At 42.5% G+C, this 21,148-nt stretch overlaps 1 protein-coding gene across 2 annotated transcripts; it reads right to left on the bottom strand.

The window, feature by feature from the left end:
- Nucleotides 1-359: 359 nt before the first annotated feature.
- On the bottom strand, nucleotides 360-20,851 carry tlk2 (tousled-like kinase 2). 2 transcript variants are annotated; one of them, XM_072442889.1, is made up of 21 exons: nucleotides 20,774-20,851; nucleotides 19,655-19,737; nucleotides 18,270-18,347; nucleotides 18,124-18,184; nucleotides 18,000-18,043; nucleotides 16,689-16,787; nucleotides 15,947-16,048; nucleotides 14,201-14,293; nucleotides 14,018-14,128; nucleotides 13,795-13,931; nucleotides 12,599-12,751; nucleotides 10,137-10,203; nucleotides 9,896-9,993; nucleotides 9,727-9,808; nucleotides 8,568-8,659; nucleotides 8,397-8,486; nucleotides 6,253-6,422; nucleotides 5,235-5,373; nucleotides 4,002-4,113; nucleotides 2,686-2,793; nucleotides 360-1,526 (listed from the first exon to the last, which is right to left on the bottom strand). In XM_072442889.1, exons 2-21 carry the CDS (start codon nucleotides 19,733-19,735, stop codon nucleotides 1,353-1,355), a joined length of 2,091 nt encoding a protein of 696 aa, XP_072298990.1. In that variant the 5' UTR covers nucleotides 19,736-19,737; nucleotides 20,774-20,851; the 3' UTR covers nucleotides 360-1,352. The 2 variants fall into 2 exon arrangements, with proteins under 2 accessions (XP_072298990.1, XP_072298991.1); XM_072442890.1 differs by lacking the exon at nucleotides 16,689-16,787 and having other exon boundaries at nucleotides 20,774-20,849.
- Nucleotides 20,852-21,148: the final 297 nt, after the last annotated feature.

The raw sequence follows: 21,148 nt of genomic DNA, 5'->3' as shown, positions 1-21,148 counted from the left end.
AATTGACTTGATTAAAGAGACAATTTACTGAATATGGATTAAAATGAACTGCACAAACGTCCTCCGACACCTTTAATTCTCTGGTACAGTCAGTAACTCCTTTTCAGCAGGAGCTTTTAACGTAATAAATGTGTGTCTGGTCCAAAGAGTTTAAACATTATATATATTAAAGCCATGTAAACTTAATTTAAACTGCTTTCAATAAATACAAAAACATTTAGGCAAAATGTTACTGCAGTGATCGTTTTATCATATTCAAATGTAGGATATAGTCAATTTGTGAGATAAATACTTCCAATTAGACTTATGGCAGTTACACTATTGACTCTTATTATTCATACAATAAATCTACTAAAGCCCAGAAGAACTTTCTTTTATTATTTAAAAACATGTACGTATTTCCATTAATATTTCCATTTAGATTATTCTCAGTGCTTTGAAAAGTGAACATTTTATCATCGAAAATAGAAAACAGAGACCAGGTGACATCTTTAAACCAATCGTATTTAATGGTTTCTGCGACTCCGCCCCCGACAGTACTAGAAGGTGAAGCAGCTCTTGCATTTCATTGGCCAAAAATAAATTCAAACATACCTAAATAAATATGTGTCATGGTGGATAGAGGTCGACCCAGATGGGAACTGTTCTAAGAAAAAGGCAACTTGAAAAAACACAACCGTTTCTGTTCATAATCTGCACAAATTTGAAATCCTCTTTAAAAAAATGTAAAACGGGTTCGTCCGTCGCTCCGTCGCAAGTAACACGTCTCTAAAACCGTTCGTTATAAAAAACATTGGTGGAGCAGCGCCACCGGCTGGAAGTTTTAAGCTTTGGTCACAGGAAAAGGGAAAACGAAGAGGCGATGGGCGGGGAAAAGGGGCGTCGCTCCTCGTTACAAAATATATGGAATTTACGGAGCGCGCGCGCGCGAGAGAGTCCAGGAAACGGACCGAGCGGAGGGAAAACAGGCCAAAACTGGTATTCTCGTTCCAACGGACAGAAGAGCGGTCCCGGCGCGAGCTCGGGGAGGTCAGACCGGCTCCGGAGCGCCTCATGCACAGGGAGTGATGCATTATGGGATATTTGTGGCCGAGCTGAAGCGGATCCATACTTCTGATACTCTTTTTTTAAAATATTTGAAGCGGAAAAGTAGTTCCACCCAAAATGCCCCGCGCTGCCACACGTCTTTGCCCCGCCCGTGCGCTCCAGGGCTTTGACCCCCAGAACGGTGCCGCCCCTCTGGAGAAAGCGCGCCCCTGTCCGAGCGGCAGGTTCCTCCCACCCCGCTCTGGGACGGCGCAGAGACCCGTCCCGCTCTGTCAAACACCGGCGAGTCCGCTTTCGGGGTGGGCTCAGTTGGAGGCGCTGCTGTTGGAGGAGCTGGAGGTGGAGGCCACGGCGGTCCCCGACGACCCCGAGAAGTTCACAGATTTCCGGATGTGGGGCATCAGGAAGGGGTCGCTGGACAGCTGGTGCACGTCGATGCGGTCCTCCTTACGGTAAACGAGACAGCGCCGTATAAAGGCCTGGAGGGGAAACACGAGACGAGAGTGATGAATGTGATCAGGAGGTGCGGTTCTGCTTTTTTTAAATACTACTTTAAATGTTTAACAGTTTTAATAATATATAAACACAAAATACAAAACGATGAACAGAGGAAAAACAACTCGAAAACCCAAGACTTACACAAAACTCTGCTGTAGACAACACTATGGCACTGCTCGAGCACAGCCGCCTCCTCATGATTATTATTGATTCTTAATACAACGTAAATGAAACAAAAGGAGGTCAGACATTCACTAAAAATGATCCAGAGCTGTAACTGAAGCTTGCTCCTGGTTAAACTGCACACTTTGTGGCTGTGATTATGTGAATAGAAGGAGCCACATTTAAGACTTTATATGGTTTATTGATTTGTTGACATGTTTTCATATTATATTTAAGTAAAAAAATTGAAGTGGATAACATGAAGAATTATTTGTACAATTTATACTTCTTAATCAAATATAAAAGGTAAATCCCATCAGTAACTTTAATAATTCATGTCAACAGATTTGTCTGATCTTGCCGTTTATCCATTTTATTTAAATCACTTTTATTTATGCATGCCCTTATTTGATCTGATCTCATTTTAAAATAGTCAACTTTTTTTTTAATTTTTACTATTATTATTACTACTCATTACTATTATCACTACTATTACTACTACTCTTATTACTATTATTACTACTACCACTACTAGTATTACTATTATTAAGATTATCATTGCTATTATAATTACTATTATTACAATTGATAATAGTAATGGTAATCTTAATAATAGTAAGATTATAATATAATAAGATTACCATTGCTATTATTACAATTACTATTATTATTATTATTATTATGATTACCATTGCTAGTATTATTACTATTACGATTACTATTATTATTACAATTACTATTATTATTACAATTATGTATATAAAAAAAAACTCAACAAAAACAGTGAAATTATTAAATCAAAACGTCAGAATAAACTATTTGTGATTCATTTATTTGTAAAGTCTCACTCAGGAAGCCTTCAGTCGATATATTTACTTCACATTTATCTGTTAAAAATAAGCTGAACTAACTGCAGACTAGTGGAACACTAAAGTAAGAATAAAGGCGCCTCCTCCAGTGGTCATAGGGGTGTGTTACCTTTGCTTCAGGTGTGACCACAGGTTTAGGAGGGAACTGCACGTCTGTGGCCTTCAGGATGGTGTTCTCCTGGAGGATGTCCTGCTGCGACTGGTTATGACCGAACGGCTGGAGACAGAAAACATGTCGAGTGTGAGGACGAGGACCGGGACTGAACTGAGACTTAACCTGGACTAGAACAAGACCGAACCAGAGACTTAACCTGGACTAGAACGAGCCTGAACCAGAGACTTAACATGAGACCAAACCAAGTCTATGTCCAGTAAAGCTCGAACTGGACTCACGGGACGAGTGTGAACGCTCAGGAGGGACGTCACCATGTCAAATATTACTGTTACGATCATTGTGAAAAGAAACAGCACGATTTAACCATTATTCAAAGTGCTGGAGTCTAACACATCCTCACAGGTTCATTAATACTTCACCAGCTTTATGAAATCAAACTTTCTGAAAGCAAAAGTAAAGTTATTGTGATATAAACTGTCACATAAAGCGCACTATACATTTGGGGTCCAGATTGAAAAGAAAAAAATGACATAATTTTACTTATAAAATAGTCACAATTATTAGTTATTTATGATTATACTGTGACCTGATTAATAACGATTATCAATTCACTTAATAATCTTGACGTAACGCACGCACAACTGTTTATTCTATTTAATTTGACTTATGCTCTTACATCGCTGAAATAATTACTATTTAAAGTGCCCATGACAATTTTATTAGAAAATTGTAAAAACATAATAGTTTTACACTAATCGAGTAAATATTTTAGTCGAAAATGTTGACAAATCTGTAGAAAATGACAAGAAGTGACATCACACTAGGGACGCTCATTCCAGTCAAAGTTTATGCAGAATTTACACAAAGAAACAACTTTTTTGACTCTATAAACATGAATTCAACAAAATAAAGTCACTCTCATACATTTGATTTTGTCAAATAAATAAAAAATATATATACGTTTTTGCTCAGTGTTTTCTGGGTAATTTCCCAGTGTGATGTCAATTACAAACAGGAAGTGAAATTATAAACTTAAAAAATGTGCTATTTTTAGCCAAATTCCAAAACAATTTATCTCCACTGCATTTTAGTTCTATGAGTCGTCCGACCTGAAGGGGGCAAGCAAACGTCCCTATGTAAATGTTTTACCCTAGGACAAGGAAATGGAACAGAAGCCACGTCACAACTATACAATAATACAATAATGAACTCAAGGTCTCAGAATATTGTCCATTCAAATAAAAACGGATCTAAAGTGCAATCGCGGGCGGCTATACGATCAGACAAACGCCTCCGTAAAAGCGCTTTACCTTGCGGCCGTACAGACACTGGAAGAAGATGACGCCCACGGACCACACGTCCACCTTGTTGGAGATTTTGGGGGGCTCCTTCCCGACTACGAAGCACTCGGGGGGCAGGTACCTTCGGGCGCAGAGGAGGGAGAGGAGGATAAAGGCGCGGTGCGTCAGTCACAGTGAAAGGCGACAGCTCTGAACCCGTTACACGAGTTATCCTTGTGTTACAGAGACGTTTCCTGCATCTTTTCTGAATCTGTCACGCGCTGTCAGACCGGCTCATGGCGCCCAGTGGTTAGGGTTGTCGTTGTCAATTCAAAGACATTAAAATATGAGAAGTATTGTCCCATAATCGGTCATGCTCATGGTACGACTAGACGATTTATTGTGATGGGTTTTAGAGCTTTTTAGAGCACAGATCAGATGTTAGCCGCTTTATAGACTGATATTTTGATTGAGTTTTATCATTTTCCACAAAAAATGAAATGAAATGACAACAAGTTACATAAAGTCATTCCAGTGCCCACTTTTAACCACTAACCTACAGTAGAAGAGAAGAGGTGTTTTCTGCAGAGCCTTCTTCACACTAAAGCGTTTTAATAAAGCTTCACGTCTTTCTTTGAGCCACAATATCAATTATAGTTTTACAATTATAGTTTTACGAAAAAAACATCTCAATTCAACGATTATTCAGACTATTTTAGAGACTGATCAAACAATGGTTAAGTTTGGGGCCGGCTTTATGAAGGTAAACGTTGTGAAAGGCAAAAATAAAAGTTAAATATGACAAAAGACAATACATAATTTTGCTTCTAAAAAAAACTGTCACGATTATTATTTTTTTGGTTCTTACGAATGTACCGGACCTGAATAATCACGATTATCGATGATCATCTTGACATCCCTCGTCACCACAAAAATTAAATAATCGGCCTATTCTGGAGGTTTAAGCGCAATAGTTTAAAGTTGATTTGAACAAAACATCAAAGGCTATTCACAAAGAAATGTCTACTTTAAATAGAGTTATTAACAGCCCAATTACTTCCATTCATATCTCTTTGCTTCGCTTTGTTTAACTGGGTCAAAACGGCTTAAACCCTCTGTCAGATCAGAGCTCAAACGCACCCGTATCCATGGATCCACTTTCTGAAACTCAAGAATCCCGTACAATACTTCCTTTGCCTTTTGAAAGCGTCTCGGTCATAATAAAAGTCAGATTTGAAGAGTTAAAGCGAAGGCGAGGCGCACCAGTACGTCCCGGCTCCCTGCGACGTCAGCTCCATCCCGTCCACCGAGTTGTAACTGTCGTCGTCCATGATCTTGGACAGGCCGAAGTCCGTGATCTTGATCTCGCCGCAGGCCGTGCCGTTCACGAGGAGGATGTTGCCTGCGACCAGCGCCGAAGAGAAGAGAGTTAGAAGTAGAGTCAGAGTTTATTCTACGACTGCATTGACCGGCACACAAAGCAATGATCGTGCAGCCAGGATATATAGGGCTCCAAGAAGATAAAATACAGACGAACTGTCACTCGCACGTTCATTCACTCGGGCCAATTTAGCCTAACACATTCATGTCTTTGGACGGTGAGAGGAAGAGCCCAGAGAGAACCCACGGTAACACGGGGAGGACATGCAAGATCATGTGCGATACTGTTTTCTTGTTCCATATTCTCTGTCCATATAACAGCTGTAAATAAGAGTCACTATTGTTATTATTATATAGTATAAGAGTTTTTTCTTATGAGAGTATTTCTATAAGAGTGTTTTTTTTAATAAGTTATCAGTTTTTTATCGTTTACTTCTTTGCCTACTGTGTTGCAACTCTGGAATTTCCCCATTGTGGGACAAATAAAGGCTCATCTTATCCTTGTGACTCCACCCACAGAGATCATGTGACGTCGGTCTGGCCAGGGAATCGAACCCGCCATCTCTGAGGGGGAGACCGCCTGAATCAGAATGTGGTCTTCATAGTTCTGACTTGATATTTACGATAAAAACAGTGTGATCTTTAGTGTAGCTTAAGTTCTTATGCTAGCTAGGGCTAAGCAAAATGCCAAATATGTTTTTCCCTCAACAATCTCTTATTAAAAGCAAATAAATATGGGGTTTAGTATGAATTTCCTGAACATTAAACCGTTTCTGATTCAGATTCAGAGCCTTTTAATCGTCGCCAATTCACACACACAAATGTAGACGACTAAGAAACGCCCGTATTAAACTAAACGACTCCCCGCCCTCTCGCCCCCCGTAACCGTGGACGCGCGCACCGGGTTTGAGGTCGTAGTGGATGATGGGCGGCCGGATCTCGTTGAGGTACTTGAGTGCGTTGACGATCTGCATGATGATGGAGCGTCCCTCTTTCTCCGACATGAGCTTGTGCTGCTTCAGGTAAAAGTCCAGGTCGTTGCCCTCGCAGTACTCCAGCACCGTGCAGAACCTGAAAGCAGCACCACCATTCATTATTCACGGCTTTCGTCCATGCGATACAGCGCAGAGTAACTGTCAGGGTCGCACGAGCTGGGAAAAAGATCCAATTGTGACGTTTTCGACGAGAATTGTGTTTAATTTTGTTTTGTTTTTTGAAATTATAGGACTCTGTTCAAAGTTTAAACGCAAACTGACAACAAGACTGAAATAGGCAGATGAAGTGACAAACTACTGCGTTTCAGAGCACAGATCTAAACTGTACTTTGCAGCTTCTATGTTGCCTGACCAGCCATTCCCAACATGTTTTGACAGACTACTTATCAAAACTGTGTGTGGGTCTGGGGCTCGACCGCTGCGGTTAAATTTCTAGGGCGGAATTTAGAGCAGAGACAGAACCAATCACATAAACCCAGAAGTGACGCAAAAAATGCGACATGCTTTACCGGATATTATGTAGCCCATGTCAACAAGGCGTGTTCCGCGTTATCCGTCCCCGAACGCAGAAAATGTCTCCTGAATCGAGATGACGCCCTTTGTATAACCGCATCTAACACACGTTCATCACGGCGAGTAGAGCGGACTTTCCGGATTGTTCAAACCGAAGCGAGAGCAGAAGTAAACACTCGGTCACGAGCCGGGTCCGCCATCTTGAATGTTTTGGAACGGGGGTAAAAAGCTACTTCCGTATCACAGTGTGACGCCGTTAAAACCTCCGCCTGGGATTGGTCAGTAAATGGATGACCGACGACTTCATTGGTTCTGACTCGGGCTCCAGACCCTCACGCATTCGAACAGAATGTGGGCGGGGCTGGCGGGTCAGGCAAGCTTTTATGCAAAATTAGACAGGGCATTTTGTTGCTCTTGGAAGACATTATGGAACTTCAAAAATCGTGACCATTTAAGTTGCAGTTTCAATTCGATTACGATAAATCTTCTGCCGTTCATCGACCCCAAAAAAATCCCCAAACCCTATGATCCGACAGGCTGGGGATGGTTACACTGTGATTAGTGCTACATATTTCAATAGTACACAACAATAATGATTTAAAAAAGACAGAATGTCACTTTAGACACAGAATAATGGCGTTTTTTAAGATCGAATGTGCTGTAATGCAAGTTTAATCAATATTTGGGAAACACACACACGGTGGACGTTTAACAGTACGTGCAATCGTGCGTTATGCGTGTTTTGTGTGTGTATACGTACAACACACGCTAAACAAGCACTTTAATTTAGTTCTGTTCGCTTTTCTCTTACAGTATAATGTAAATGAGACGCCTACAGTTGAAACCAAAACTTGATACACACATACACGATATAAAAAGACACATGCACTTTTTTTTCCTCATTGTCAAATATGGAAATCAGAATAAACTTTCCCAGTTTAACTACTGTGCGCAGCTTGTGGATGGATATCAAAAACGTTATACCAAAGTCCTACAGTTTAAAAGGCAAGAATACTAAATATGAATGACTTGACATAAAAAAAAATACCAAATGAAGAATAAAAAATGTATACTTCTTATTGATCTATCATTTTCCAAAAATAAATAATTTTGTTAATCCTGACGGACTTAAAACTGGGAAAGTGTATTCTGATTTCATATCTGACAATGAGGGGAAAAAAGTGCATGTGGCTTATATATATATATATATATATATATATATATATATATATATATATATATATATATATATATACATACACACACTTCTGTACTTGAAGTGTACTTGTATCGTAAACTGAAAGTAAAAGTTCTATTTTCCGTCACAGGCTTGAAATTAAATCAAATACGACTAAAGCTGGTCACATAGAACGAGTTCAGTAGATTCAAATAAGAGTGTGTGGTGCAAACAACTTTAGCGAGTATAGAGTCAGTGCGTTTCAGTTTAACGCTTCAGCTCTACATTCGAACATAGAAACCCGCCCGTGACGCGTCGAGTTCAGACTGTGACATGTCAGAATCTGCGAAAGGCGCTTACGAGTCGGTGTCGAGCGAAAAGTAGTCGTAGAGTCTGACTATCCGTGGGTGGTCCAGCTCTTTGTGGATTCTGTATTCTCTGCATGCGTGCCTTTAAGGAAAAACACAAATACACAACTTTAAGATCATCGGTTCAGGAGCGACTGTTCACAGAGGGTAAAACGGGACTTACTTGTGATAGTTTTCCTTCTTCTCGTCCCTCCAGTTCTTGTTGAGCTGGTGGATCTTCACAGCGACGTACCTCTGCTCCGTCAAGTCGAACGCCTGAGGAGCGCGGTCATAAAGATGGTTTTAACGCGTAAAAAAAAACATTAGATCTAAGCTTTGTGCTGCAGCAGCTACGATCACTGTCGTTGTTATTATCACGATGACACGTTCTTGGCACGGGTCCAACTCTGTCCAAATCATTTACGGTAAAAAGCCGATGATGTCAACACAGTACAATGCAACTCGTATTTGTGTGTCTGCTACGGTTTGGGGTTTCGCTCAAACGGACTGGTGCATTTGTTCTTGAATCGTCTCGTTTTAGGATTCGTCTAGAAAGGTTGACTCCATTTTTTTAGTTCAATTGGAAAACGCTTGTATTTATTCCACATGAGGCGTTTTAAAAAGCACACGGAGCCATTTCGTAAAAACAAAATCGAGGAAACAGTGTCTTAATACGGACGCTGCGGATCACAAAAACGCAGCTGGAGTGAAAAAGGGTTATTAAATTGCATCGGGATCTGGAGTATACTGTATTTTTATAAGTCGCACCTTTTTTTCATAGTTTTGGGTGCGGCTTATATATAAATATAAGTATAAGTATATTACTTGTTATTTTCACACTTGCAACCGCATTTCATACTTAAATCCGTTTTTTTCTTCTCTATTATGCATTTTTGGCTGGTGCGGCTTATACTCCGAAGAATACATAATAAATGATGCACATAAATAGATTTTAAAAAGCTAATAATCATAGAGTCCTCCATTTTTCGTGTACGTTTTCTTTCCACTTTGGTCAACCTTTTGTTTTTTTTTTAGATTTAAGCTGCAGAGAGTGAAGCGAGCGACTTTAATGCCTTTCATTGAGCCATTTATTGATGTAACGCAGCTCATGTTTTTAATGATTTTTGGGGGGATTCCCCTGATGTCGTTTGCACAAAGTCGACAAAATGTGTTATCGTGAAGGGACAAACTGTGCTCTTTTTGTCTAAATCCAACATAAAATACATGTTAATTGACTGAAACATAAAGGGTTCGGACTGGAGAGGAAGAAAGATTATATGTCATAGAAAAACTGCCTTAAAAGCTCATTTTCACTGTGCAGTTTGTAGAATACTCGCGCGTACCTTGTAAACTTCGCTGAAACCCCCTCGTCCCAGCAAGTGCAGCAGCAGATATCTGTCGTTTAGCGTCGGGTGGTCTTTGAACCTGTCGGGAAGCACAAAAAAAAAACAGCAGAGTTACGCCGGTTTAACACGGCGGTGAATGACGTGAAAACGCTGCGACGGATCGTACTGGGAGTTATCTTCGTTGTGGATCCGTTTGAGTTCTCGAATGTGCAAGTTTCGGACTCGTTCCAGTCTTTCCAGTTCTGCCTGAATCTCTGCTTCCTCCTGAAAAATAAAAAAAGAAGAATGAAGAAGTCATTTGAAACTTGCGGTGAGGCTTCGGTCGCACGTCCTGGTTTGAGTTGAGTTGAGTTCCGATGGTTTTGTCCCGTTCTAGTCCAAAATTGAAGAAATAACAATCCGCTTACCTTCTTAAGATGACCTAGTCGAAGTTTGAATATTTCTTCTTGCTCGTGGTACTCTGCCTGCGATAACCTAAGAGGACGTAAATCAAAGATGAGCCGCTTTCCGAAAAATACACACACAATACTCCGCAAGAGAGTAGAAATTGCACCGTCCCGAAAAGATCCTGTCTTCAGCGTAATCTGCCTTTTCTTTCTTAACTTTAACTTCCAGATAGTTTGAAATAGTCTGTTGAAACTCATAACTTCACTCGATACTTGAGAAAGCGTATCCTCGATAATCAACGGAGCCGACATCAGCAAAGTTAGATTTTAGCTGTATTTTTGTATCTGTCTGAACTCATTTTGCATTTGTTTTATAGTGTATTCTACTGAGCTGATGTTAATAATGAATTTAACGTGCTGTAATTGTAATGAAATGTGTACTTTTATTACGGTTGTTGTGTATTCACCTGCCCAGGGACTGCAGATTGAAAGTAGCATAATCTTTTCGCTTGAAGATGAATGATTTTGTACATGGTCCCTGACAAATAAAGACAAGATCAACTAAACTACTCAGGCTGTTTTCTGGTCGATTAACAAACTCTCCTGTGCAGTTATTGGTCGACTAAGAACTTTAAATGATATAGAAGTTACATGAAAAGGTGCGGTGGTGTAGAAAAGTACTAGTAAACACTACACGATCCAGTAAAAAGCCAGAATAAACTCACTATAACTCAATCTAGCTCACATCATCCCGTCTTTCTGCAGTCGTCTTCGTGAAAAGTCGTCCAGTTAAATCAACTAAATGGATGTCTGAGCGCGTGTGTGTGTGTGTCTGAGCGTGTGTGTCTGAGCGTGTGTGTCTGAGCGCGTGTGTGTGTGTGTGTGTCTGAGCGTGTGTGTCTGAGCGTGTGTGTCTGAGCGTGTGTGTGTGTGTGTCTGAACGCGTGTGTGTGTGTGTGTCTGAGCGTCTGAGCGTGTGTGTCTGAGCGTGTGTGTCTGAGCGTGTGTGTCTGAGCGTGTGTGTGTGTCTGAGCGTGTGTGTGTGTCTGAGCGTGTGTGTGTGTCTGAGCGTGTGTGTGTGTCTGAGCGTGTGTGTGTGTCTGAGCGTGTGTGTGTGTCTGAGCGTGTGTGTGTGTCTGAGCGTGTGTGTGTGTGTCTGAGCGTGTGTGTGTGTGTCTGAGCGTGTGTGTGTGTGTCTGAGCGTGTGTGTGTGTGTCTGAGCGTGTGTGTGTGTGTCTGAGCGTGTGTGTGTGTGTCTGAGCGTGTGTGTCTGAGCGTGTGTGTGTGTGTCTGAGCGTGTGTGTGTGTCTGAGCGTGTGTGTGTGTCTGAGCGTGTGTGTCTGAGCGTGTGTGTCTGAGCGTGTGTGTCTGAGCGTGTGTGTCTGAGCGTGTGTGTCTGAGCGTGTGTGTCTGAGCGTGTGTGTCTGAGCGTGTGTGTCTGAGCGTGTGTGTGTGTCTGAGCGTGTGTGTGTGTCTGAGCGTGTGTGTGTGTCTGAGCGTGTGTCTGAGCGTGTGTGTGTGTGTGTCTGAGCGTGTGTGTGTGTGTGTCTGAGCGTGTGTGTGTGTCTGAGCGTGTGTGTGTGTCTGAGCGTGTGTCTGAGCGTGTCTGAGCGTGTGTCTGAGCGTGTGTGTGTGTGTGTGTCTGAGCGTGTGTGTGTGTGTCTGAGCGTGTGTGTGTGTGTGTGTCTGAGCGTGTGTGTGTGTGTGTGTCTGAGCGTGTGTGTGTGTGTGTGTGTCTGAGCGTGTGTGTCTGAACGCGTGTGTGTGTGTCTGAACGCGTGTGTGTGTGTGTCTTAACGCGTGTGTGTGTGTGTGTCTTAGCGCGCGTGTGTGTGTGTCTGAGCGTGTGTGTGTGTGTGTCTGAGCGTGTGTGTGTGTGTGTCTGAGCATGTGTGTGTGTCTGAGCGTGTGTGTCTGAGCGTGTGTGTCTGAGCGTGTGTGTCTGAGCGTGTGTGTCTGAGCGTGTGTGTCTGAGCGTGTGTGTGTGTGTCTGAGCGTGTGTGTGTGTGTCTGAGCGTGTGTGTGTGTGTGTCTGAGCGTGTGTGTGTGTCTGAGCGTGTGTGTGTGTCTGAGCGTGTGTGTGTGTCTGAGCGTGTGTGTGTGTCTGAGCGTGTGTGTGTGTCTGAGCGTGTGTGTGTGTGTCTGAGCGTGTGTGTGTGTGTCTGAGCGTGTGTGTGTGTCTGAGCGTGTGTGTGTGTCTGAGCGTGTGTGTGTGTCTGAGCGTGTGTGTGTGTCTGAGCGTGTGTGTGTGTCTGAGCGTGTGTGTGTGTCTGAGCGTGTGTGTGTGTGTCTGAGCGTGTGTGTGTGTGTCTGAGCGTGTGTGTGTGTCTGAGCGTGTGTGTGTGTCTGAGCGTGTGTGTGTGTCTGAGCGTGTGTGTGTGTCTGAGCGTGTGTGTGTGTCTGAGCGTGTGTGTGTGTGTCTGAGCGTGTGTGTGTGTCTGAGCGTGTGTGTGTGTCTGAGCGTGTGTGTGTGTCCGACTCACGCTTCGCTTTCTGTGCCGTTGGCTTTGCTTTTCCGCTTGTTTTGCTCTAAACTCGGGAGCGGAGTCTGGGCCATGGATGGGGGCTTGCGTTTGGCCAGTAGTTTCCGCTGCCTCTCGATGTCTTCTCGCTGCGAGTTGATCCTTTCTTGTTGTCTACGAACACACAAAGCAAATGGAGTTAACACATATCGTAACGAACCGTATGTTAGAGTGTTTTGGATGAGAACTTAAACGTTTCGTACATCAAGTTGCACATAAATATTGGACGGACATTATTAACAAGGAACTGCGGACTGTATTTGACACCATCGTCCGACTCAATGTCAGAACTAAGTATCTGGGCCTCTAAACCCCTGCCATGGACAGTATAGATGGATACCTAGGGAAGATACTTTTGGCAGCTGGGGAAAAAAATTAAATTAAAAAGCACAAAAAAATGGTTGACACAAACTGGACCGACACCATAACTGACATATGGATGATGAAGAAGGATAAAAAATAAAAAATAACACAAATCACACATGGAGTCAACCTGGAAACACATTTTAAAGAATCTGGACAAAATGGGACAATTATTTGAAAAAATCTGGACTAAAATGGGACAATTTTTTTTAACAAATCTGGACAAACTGGGACAATTATTTGGAAGCTTTTATGCCTTTACCTTTCTTTTCATAGGATGCCCTTTTTTCTATATATTTGATATGTTTTTTTCCATATTTGTCTCTCTTTTCTATTATATATATAAAAAATAAATAAAAAAAGTTAAACTTAAAACTTTAATATATTATGATGATCAAGCTGTAAGAGAAAAAATTAAAACATTCATAAAACATTTAAATTATTATTACGATTGGCAGTTCCCTTGAAGTTAATTTGCAAAACAGATAAATGCCTTTTGGGAAAATAATAAAATAAAATGGTTTACAAGTTTCAAATTTCAGTGAGTTTTTCTTCTAGTGTTTTCAAAAGCCAAATCCTCTTTTAGTGCATAAATATATACATTATCCCACACATTCTTGAGCCATCCCCCTAAACTCTACTGTTAATATAATAATGAATATGTGTGGGAAAGAAAGATACACTTTATACTTTTTTGTGATATACATCTTCATATTTTCCGTACGTTCTGAGGCGACAGAGTTCGAGTGATGCGTTGAACCGAGGCCAGAGGACAAACAAACGAAAGCATTTACTTGATAAGGTTCTGAAAGGCGTATCCGTCCGTCCACTGCTCCGTGAACGAGGCTCCGTGTCGCACTGTGGTGAAGTGGCCCAGTCGCAGTCGGTCCTGCATGCTTTTGTCCCGGCACGCCATCTTCTCCTGCTTGGACTGGCAAACAAACACACACCGAGAATGTCAACACACGCCGAGAATCGAACCGGTGAACAAAACGCCCGTCTGCAAAAACCCTGCACCTTTTCGATCAGCAGCTTCTTGGACATGGTCACGCATTTATTCAGACGCTCTTTGTATCGCTCGAGCATCCGCTGCTGTTCGTCGATCTGCCGCCTCAAGTCGCAGTTCGCCTGGAAAGAAAACCGCGACGTTTTAGCCGTCCATAATAATAATAATAAATCGTGAAATAAACGTCCAAGTACCCTCAGTAAATCGTCTATCCGGCCCTCCTTCTTCTCCAGGTCAGAGTTCTTGTTGTTCTCCATTGCCGTTAGTTTCTCTAAGGTCAGGTCCGACTGCGAAACAAACAGACAAAATGGTGTTTCTAGTGACAATAAAATATAACAACTTTAAGACTGCGAGAACTGAAACGTGAAGCTGCTTTTCTTTGATGCGACGACAATCAAGATGTTTTGTTCGTTTTCTTCTTCGCGACGTGGAATATTTAGGTCACGAGTGAACATTTTGCACTCAAAGTTGATGAGTTAGACACAGGAAAAAGAGGTCAATATCTTTTCTCCATTTCTAATCAGCGTGGTAAAAACGGGTGAAAGTCTAACATCTTTACAGCGAGCGTGTGACTGATTGCTGCAGAAGTGGTGGTTTTTCAGATTATAAAACGCGACGTTGTCATACTTCCAGACGGAGACGGAGGGCAACAGCCAGGCTTCACTCCTGATCACGTGGTCTTTTCATAAAACTGATCTTAAAAAAGGTTCATATACAAGTCATCCCCTTAGAAATGTAGGGTTCTATCTGCGTTCTGTGAAGCTCTGAGATATTTGGAGTAAAGACTATACAATATATGGACCGCAAAGGAATGGGGGAATAAGTATTTGCTCAAATAAAAAACTAAAATCCATCCATCCATTTTCTACCGCTTGTTCCCTTTCGGGGTCGCGGGTGACTGGAGCCTATCCCAGTGACTTTGGGCCTTAGGCGGGGTACACCCTGGACAGTGGCCAACTCGTCGCAGGGTCAACACATAGACATAGACATTACAGACAGCCATTCACTCTCACATTCATTCACTAGGGCCAATTTAGAGTCACCAATTTTACCTAACACATGCATGTGTTTGGACGGTGGGAGGAAGCCGGAGAACCCACGGTAAATAAAAAACGCAATTGCGAAAAAACCCTGTGCACGGAAGGTATTCAGGGACAAGAGTCGAAATCGAAAATAAATCTGTATTTTGCTGATACTAATGTATATTAAATACTACTGGTCAATAGAATGTTGTGATTTCACTTTCAACAGGACTTCAAATAAAGTAAAAAATATAGGCACTTTAAACATTGGTGTATTTGTACCTGTTGTACATATAAATTATAGTTTTACATCAATCGCTTAGATATTTGTGGTGAAAAATCTGTCGAAAATGACCAGAAGTGACATCACAAGTATTAAGTTTTTGCATAATTTACACAAATAAGCTACAAAATAAAGTCGCTCTCAGATATTTTCATTTGACATATGAAAAAAAAAAATGGTTAGATTTGCCCAGTGTTTGCTGGGTAATTTCATAGGGTGACGTCATCAATCACGAACAGGAAGTAAACTTATAAACCTAAACAATGAACTATTCTGGGATAACATTTTTAGCAAAATTTTAGATTTAAAACTTAGCTGCATTTTAGTTCAATAAGCCAGTCATAAGCACATTAATTGAGATTTTTGGTGTGATTGAGAGTTTTCATGGATTTATCCTTTATTTGAATGTCCAACTTAACTGTTAGTGGATTTTACTTTTAAAAGATATTAATTAAATACAATGCAAACAATAGAAAACTGCCTCTTATCGCCATCCGAGCATCTGTACACATCTTATGAGCATGTATTCAAATATCAAAGTGTAATTCGGGTTTTAACTGCGCGACAGCTCTCACTGAAAAGCAAAGCACTGTTTGAATTCGAAGCCGTTTGAATGGAGAGCGCGGTGGATTTACCTGCGTGGTTTTGTGGAGCATGAGAAGAGACAGGGGCTTCAGCGGACACGACAAGTGCTCCGTGTTGCACGAGCCGACCGAGGACGGGCTTCCCTGCTGCACCTGGAGGAGCCACAAACATCTCGTTAAGTGGGCAAACGTCCCGCACGTTCAACAGCTTTAACGGGAAGGATGAGTACGGTGTATGCGAGCGAGAGAAGCATCAGAATATTGTACAGTGTATGTCCTTGCGCTTGAGGAATACGTTGTACTTTTCCGATTTATGGATTTTCATCAAGATCCTAGTCTCAAGTCATAAAAAGCAAATGCTGGACCAATTGTTCACCAGAGAATAGAAGGTTAAAATCCAATAATCAACCATTTCATTCATTTTATAAATACACATTAGAGACAAAGTGAAGTCCGGACTATAAGTCGCTTTTTTCATAGTTTTGGCCAGGGTGCAACTTACTTATATTTATACTTGTATACTTATACTCCGGAGCGACTTATATGTTACATTATTTGTTATTTTACATGCATTTCACACTCCAGTGCAACTTATACATGTTTTTTCTTCTCTATTATGCATTTTCTTTGGCTGGTGCAACTTATAGTCGGTAAAATACGGCAATCACACTTACTTATTTGTTCAAAGTTTTACAGCGACATTTGAGACCGATCAAACCCTTGTTCACATATTAACAACCAGACGGAAAGAAGGGGGAAAGGAACAGCAGAAAGAAGGAACAAAGCGTCTCACCGTGACAGGCGGGTTTGAGAGCGAGTGCTGAGGAGAGGAGCGGACCACCGGAGGGATCCCCCGGGCAGGACTGGTGCCTGGCCCACTGCCCCCCGCGAACTGACCGACACCAACCGAGAGAAGAGGAAGGAAGACACCAGAGGGATTAAAAAGGAACGCAGTGTGGAAAAGTGAAAAAAGGAGCGCGATAGAAGTCAAGTCAAGATTATCCGGTTACCGCATTTTCCGCACTATAAGGCGCACTGTCAATGAATGGTCTATTTCGGATCATTTTTCATATATAAAGGCGCACCGGACTATAAGGCGCATTAAACCAGACAAAACGTGTCTAAAATTGCTTCTAGGTCAGTAAGTACAACCAGAATTAATCCATATATAAGTCGCACCGGAGTATAAGGCGCACTAAACCAAACAAAACGTGTCTAAAATTGCTTCGAGGTCAGTAAGTACAACCAGAATTAATCCATATAAGGCGCACTGTTGTTTTTTTTTTGAGAAAATGAATAGCTTTAAGTGCGCCTCATAGTGCGGAAAATACGGTAATCACGCGAACATAAACTAATTGTAGCACGTTCTGAGAGCAGGGGGGTTGGGTGGGGGATGAGGGGGGGGTAATAAAGTCTAAAGAATCCGTGGGCTTGCAACTCATGTGCTTCTGAAGAATGAAGTCTAAAGAATAAAGCCTAAAGAATAAAGTCTAAAGAATAAAGCCTAAAGAATAAAGTCTGACGTTAATGTAACGCTTGGATATCAGCCGCCATAAAACACCAAAGACGACGACTTTTTAAGCGAAATTGTGTCGTTGCACTCCAGAAAAGCCCACTTTAATGTAAATGTGGATATAAAGTGGCCGTTTATATCACGATTACTTTACGGTTGAATTCAGAATGATTGATGTCGTAAAGCTGGTCACATACTACAGGAAGAGTAATGTAATAGAATGTAAGAAAGTTAAGGATTTCTCTAGTGTTTTGTTATGCGTCAGTAGTCGTAAATAATCTTTATATATCATGATGTTTCTTCTCATAATCATAAATGTGACATTTATCGTTTGTCCAAAACCTCTTGTTCTTGTTGTTTTGACTGAAATGTTCCACAAATGGCATAAAACTATAGTCGAGAAAAGAACCAGCAAAGCAAATATTTTAAGAGTTGAAAAATGTCTAATTGAATAAATGAAGGATTTATATTTATACCATGTTGAGGAACATTCCAGACAAAGCAATAATCCCGAGACAAGCAGGTGACGGACAATTCCTCGGAAAAACACACTCGGCGCAACCTTTCAAGAAACAATTTGCAGAAACGCACCTCAAAGTAATCACTAATTTTATGTCCTCTTGCTCCCGCTTTGCCTGCAAAAGAAGAGAACGGGTTCAGTGTCCGCCGGGGTGTCCACGAGTCGGGTCAGGGGCCTAATTAACACAAAACTGACCGTCAAAGTGGTCCGCTTTCCTTTTGCGCACCCGCTGGTCGCTCGCCTTCTTTTCGGGAGTCTAGAGCAAAGCAATTAAGACCGTTCGTTATTAAGAAAAAAGGTGCAATGTGAGTGAATACGCCGAGAATATGACAAGTACCAACCTCGAGTTCCTTGTCGCTGAGAGAGCCCACGCTACATAAGCTTTGATTGGATGACTCATTCTGACTTTGGCCGGAACCCTGAGGAAAAATGCAGGAAAAACGCAAATGTTTTCTGTTTAGCATCGATGTGTTTATGTAGTTTGGACTTGGTAAATCGAGGAGATGGCCACGGTTTGAGTATGCACGGGGAAAGGCTTAGGACACCATTAAACTTTCTACAAAATCCAGCCGTGCAAATCTAGCCCTGCATCCATCCTAATGCTGCCTCCCCGGTGATGGCTGTCACTCAAATCACATCAGAATTCAGCAGGCAGTGTCCAATCAGGAGCAGATACTTAGTGATTCCGAGCACACTGGAGCTCCCTCGCTGAACCCTCCTAAAATGGAGGAGCATTAGGCATGCGGCCGGGGATATATTTCTCCCTCTGTCTGTCACCTTTAGATAATGTCAGCCATTTTTCTCCAGTTCACCATACGCCCGGCTATTTCTGCCGTTAGAGACTGGGGTAAAAGATCCTTTGCTTGTTTGAGAATGCCCAGTGCTTTCATAAGGATGAGGTAATATGCTTTGTAATAACTTGTTGGCATTTCCTGTATTACCAAAACATGATGCAGCCCGGTCTTTCAAAAAAAAAACAATTTTCCTTTCATTTGTATCATTTTAATGATGCCACAAAGAAATACAGAGCCCTTGTTCAAGGTCAAGACAAAACTCCAACTAGTTTGCGACATTCAAGGCTTTCAGCCCATCAGCCCAGACTTTTTCCTGGTAATTTGCTGGTGCACTCTTTCACTCTGTGCCCCACACAGATTGCATCTCATGTCAAACAGGAGGCTGTGGCATGATGCCTTCAAGAACCGCCATTTTCTCTGCGGCAGCAGCCATGCCACGCTCCGGGCTGAGCTGTGCCTATGGCTGGCACTGGGCCCAACCCTTGGCCAACTCTCGCTGCCCAACGGTTTCAAGATCACCTTCTACAAACATGTTCAGCCATCGAATCAAATGTGAGGTACAAGGCTAAATGCTGCTCCCACTCACACCTGGTCAATAACTATTCCTGCATTCCTCCCCCTCCTCACACCACCCTTGCCCCGTCTGTGGCCTTGTTGGCAGCCATCACTGCTGCATATACAGCCACTACATCATGAGCCATGGAGAGATGCCACATCACACCAGCCAAAAAACACAGACACTGCTCAACCTCCTCCAGAGACACAAAGAGTCGAGTGAGACCAGATTTGTCAGCGCGACATGGGAAACGATACTGAGGACAATGTGACACAAACGGGGTCGATTTACAAATAGTGTAATCAGGGAATCCTCTGATTATTGAAGCACTTTGACATGGCAGTTCACACCGCTGCACCTCTGCTGTAACACAAACCTTAGCAACGCCGACCCCGGTGAAGCGAGCCTCCAGCAGCTCCTGTCGCCGGGGGTCCAGGCTGTGCAGTTCTTCCATCATGGCTGCAAAGACAAGACACAGATTAAGGAGCACATTGTGGAGTCTGACACATTCCACGGGGACTGACGTTCTCAAAAGGCACCATTGTGATGAGTCATGGCTGTTTTTAGCTATATGGACGTGGAAAATTCCTGTTCTGAGTCATCAATAAAACTAACAATAATGTTGGCACAATCCTATGTTAACCAGTAGCATCTCACCAACTTCAGAACTCTGAACTTGGCTCTGCGCTCGTTTCTATAAAAGCCCTGAAGTAGTTTGTGCAGTACATTCCTATTAGACATAGGCCAGATGTATAAAGTCACAACCTGAGAAAATACAGGATCATGTGATAACGCCCTGGCATTATAGGCCCCAGTAACATGGCACTGGAGTGGCTTTGGAAAGGTCACTATTCAAAGACCTGTCAAACAGGAGCTGAGGAGGAGACACAAAATGTAAAAATACAACACTGTACAAAGGTTTAGCTTTAAAATCACACCCATGAGCGAACTGATATCTGTGTTATGCTGTTTTGCATGTAATTATTGTCAAATGCAGTATATTTCTTAGTTTAGTTAGTTAACACAATCATGAATGGGCTTTACAAACACATTAACATGTAGTTTAGCTCGTCTTCCTCCCATAAAAATAAATACAAAATTAAGGAGGTAAACTAAAAAACACGTTAATAATCTAACTACAACTGACCAAGCCACTGACAATCACAGAGCTACATTTAGGCTAACAAGAGGGGCTAACGCTTTTGATTTAGCAGAGCAGCACCATTTGAGGCTAAATAACTTGCAATCGCCACCTAAAAGACATAACATCTCCCAGCCAGTATTCGTGTGACTCCAACAGACACATACGAGCCCACGATTCACAAAAAAACACGAAGAAAGAGCTTTTTTTTTTGGTCAGGCACACCAGCGGTCGCTAATGCTAACATGCTAACGTCTGTCAGAAAGGAACAAGCTTCGCGATAGTTCGGCGTAAAAACCACAGCTCCTAAAACACACTTACGTCTCCTTTTCACGAATCGAGCGACACACTTACTGCGTCTGTGTCCGCGGGAGGGCCTGGTCTCGAGCCCGAAGCCGTCCCCCGTCGTCCCCCGATGCTCCGCGGGCAGCAGCAGCAGGGCAGACCCTCCCTGGATGGCGCAAGGCCGCGCGCGCAGCCCCGTCCCTCGCGTACGGATCCCGTCCCCCCGATCGCGGGCAGAGGAGCGCCGCAGACGTCCCCGCGGGGAGAGCGTGGCCTCCTCCGACCGACCCCCGCGGGAATCCCTGAACCCGCTTCTCCGGTGCCAACCTTAGACGGGGGAACCCTCCGCGTCCATCTCCCCGAAGACGATCGATCGCGCACCCCAAAAGAATCCGCCTCGGTTCCCAAACAATGGCGCACGACACTTGGGACACTTTTTTGCGC

Source organism: Eucyclogobius newberryi, unplaced genomic scaffold, assembly GCF_026437365.1.
Source record: "Eucyclogobius newberryi isolate DKJ021-1_F unplaced genomic scaffold, fEucNew1.0.hap1 SCAF_13, whole genome shotgun sequence".
Classification (NCBI taxonomy): Eukaryota; Metazoa; Chordata; class Actinopteri; order Gobiiformes; family Gobiidae; genus Eucyclogobius; species Eucyclogobius newberryi.
This window is presented reverse-complemented; position numbering and strand designations above follow the sequence as displayed.

Coding starts and splice junctions, on each gene's coding strand:
- tlk2 (XM_072442889.1), bottom strand. CDS start 19,735: ATGATGGAAGAACTGCACAGCCTGGACCCCCGGCGACAGGAGCTGCTG. Junction 13,932..14,017: donor AGAAGCTGCTGATCGAAAAG/GTGCAGGGTTTT, acceptor TTTGTTTGCCAG/TCCAAGCAGGAGAAGATGGC. Junction 8,487..8,567: donor AAGAAGGAAAACTATCACAA/GTAAGTCCCGTT, acceptor TTTTCCTTAAAG/GCACGCATGCAGAGAATACA.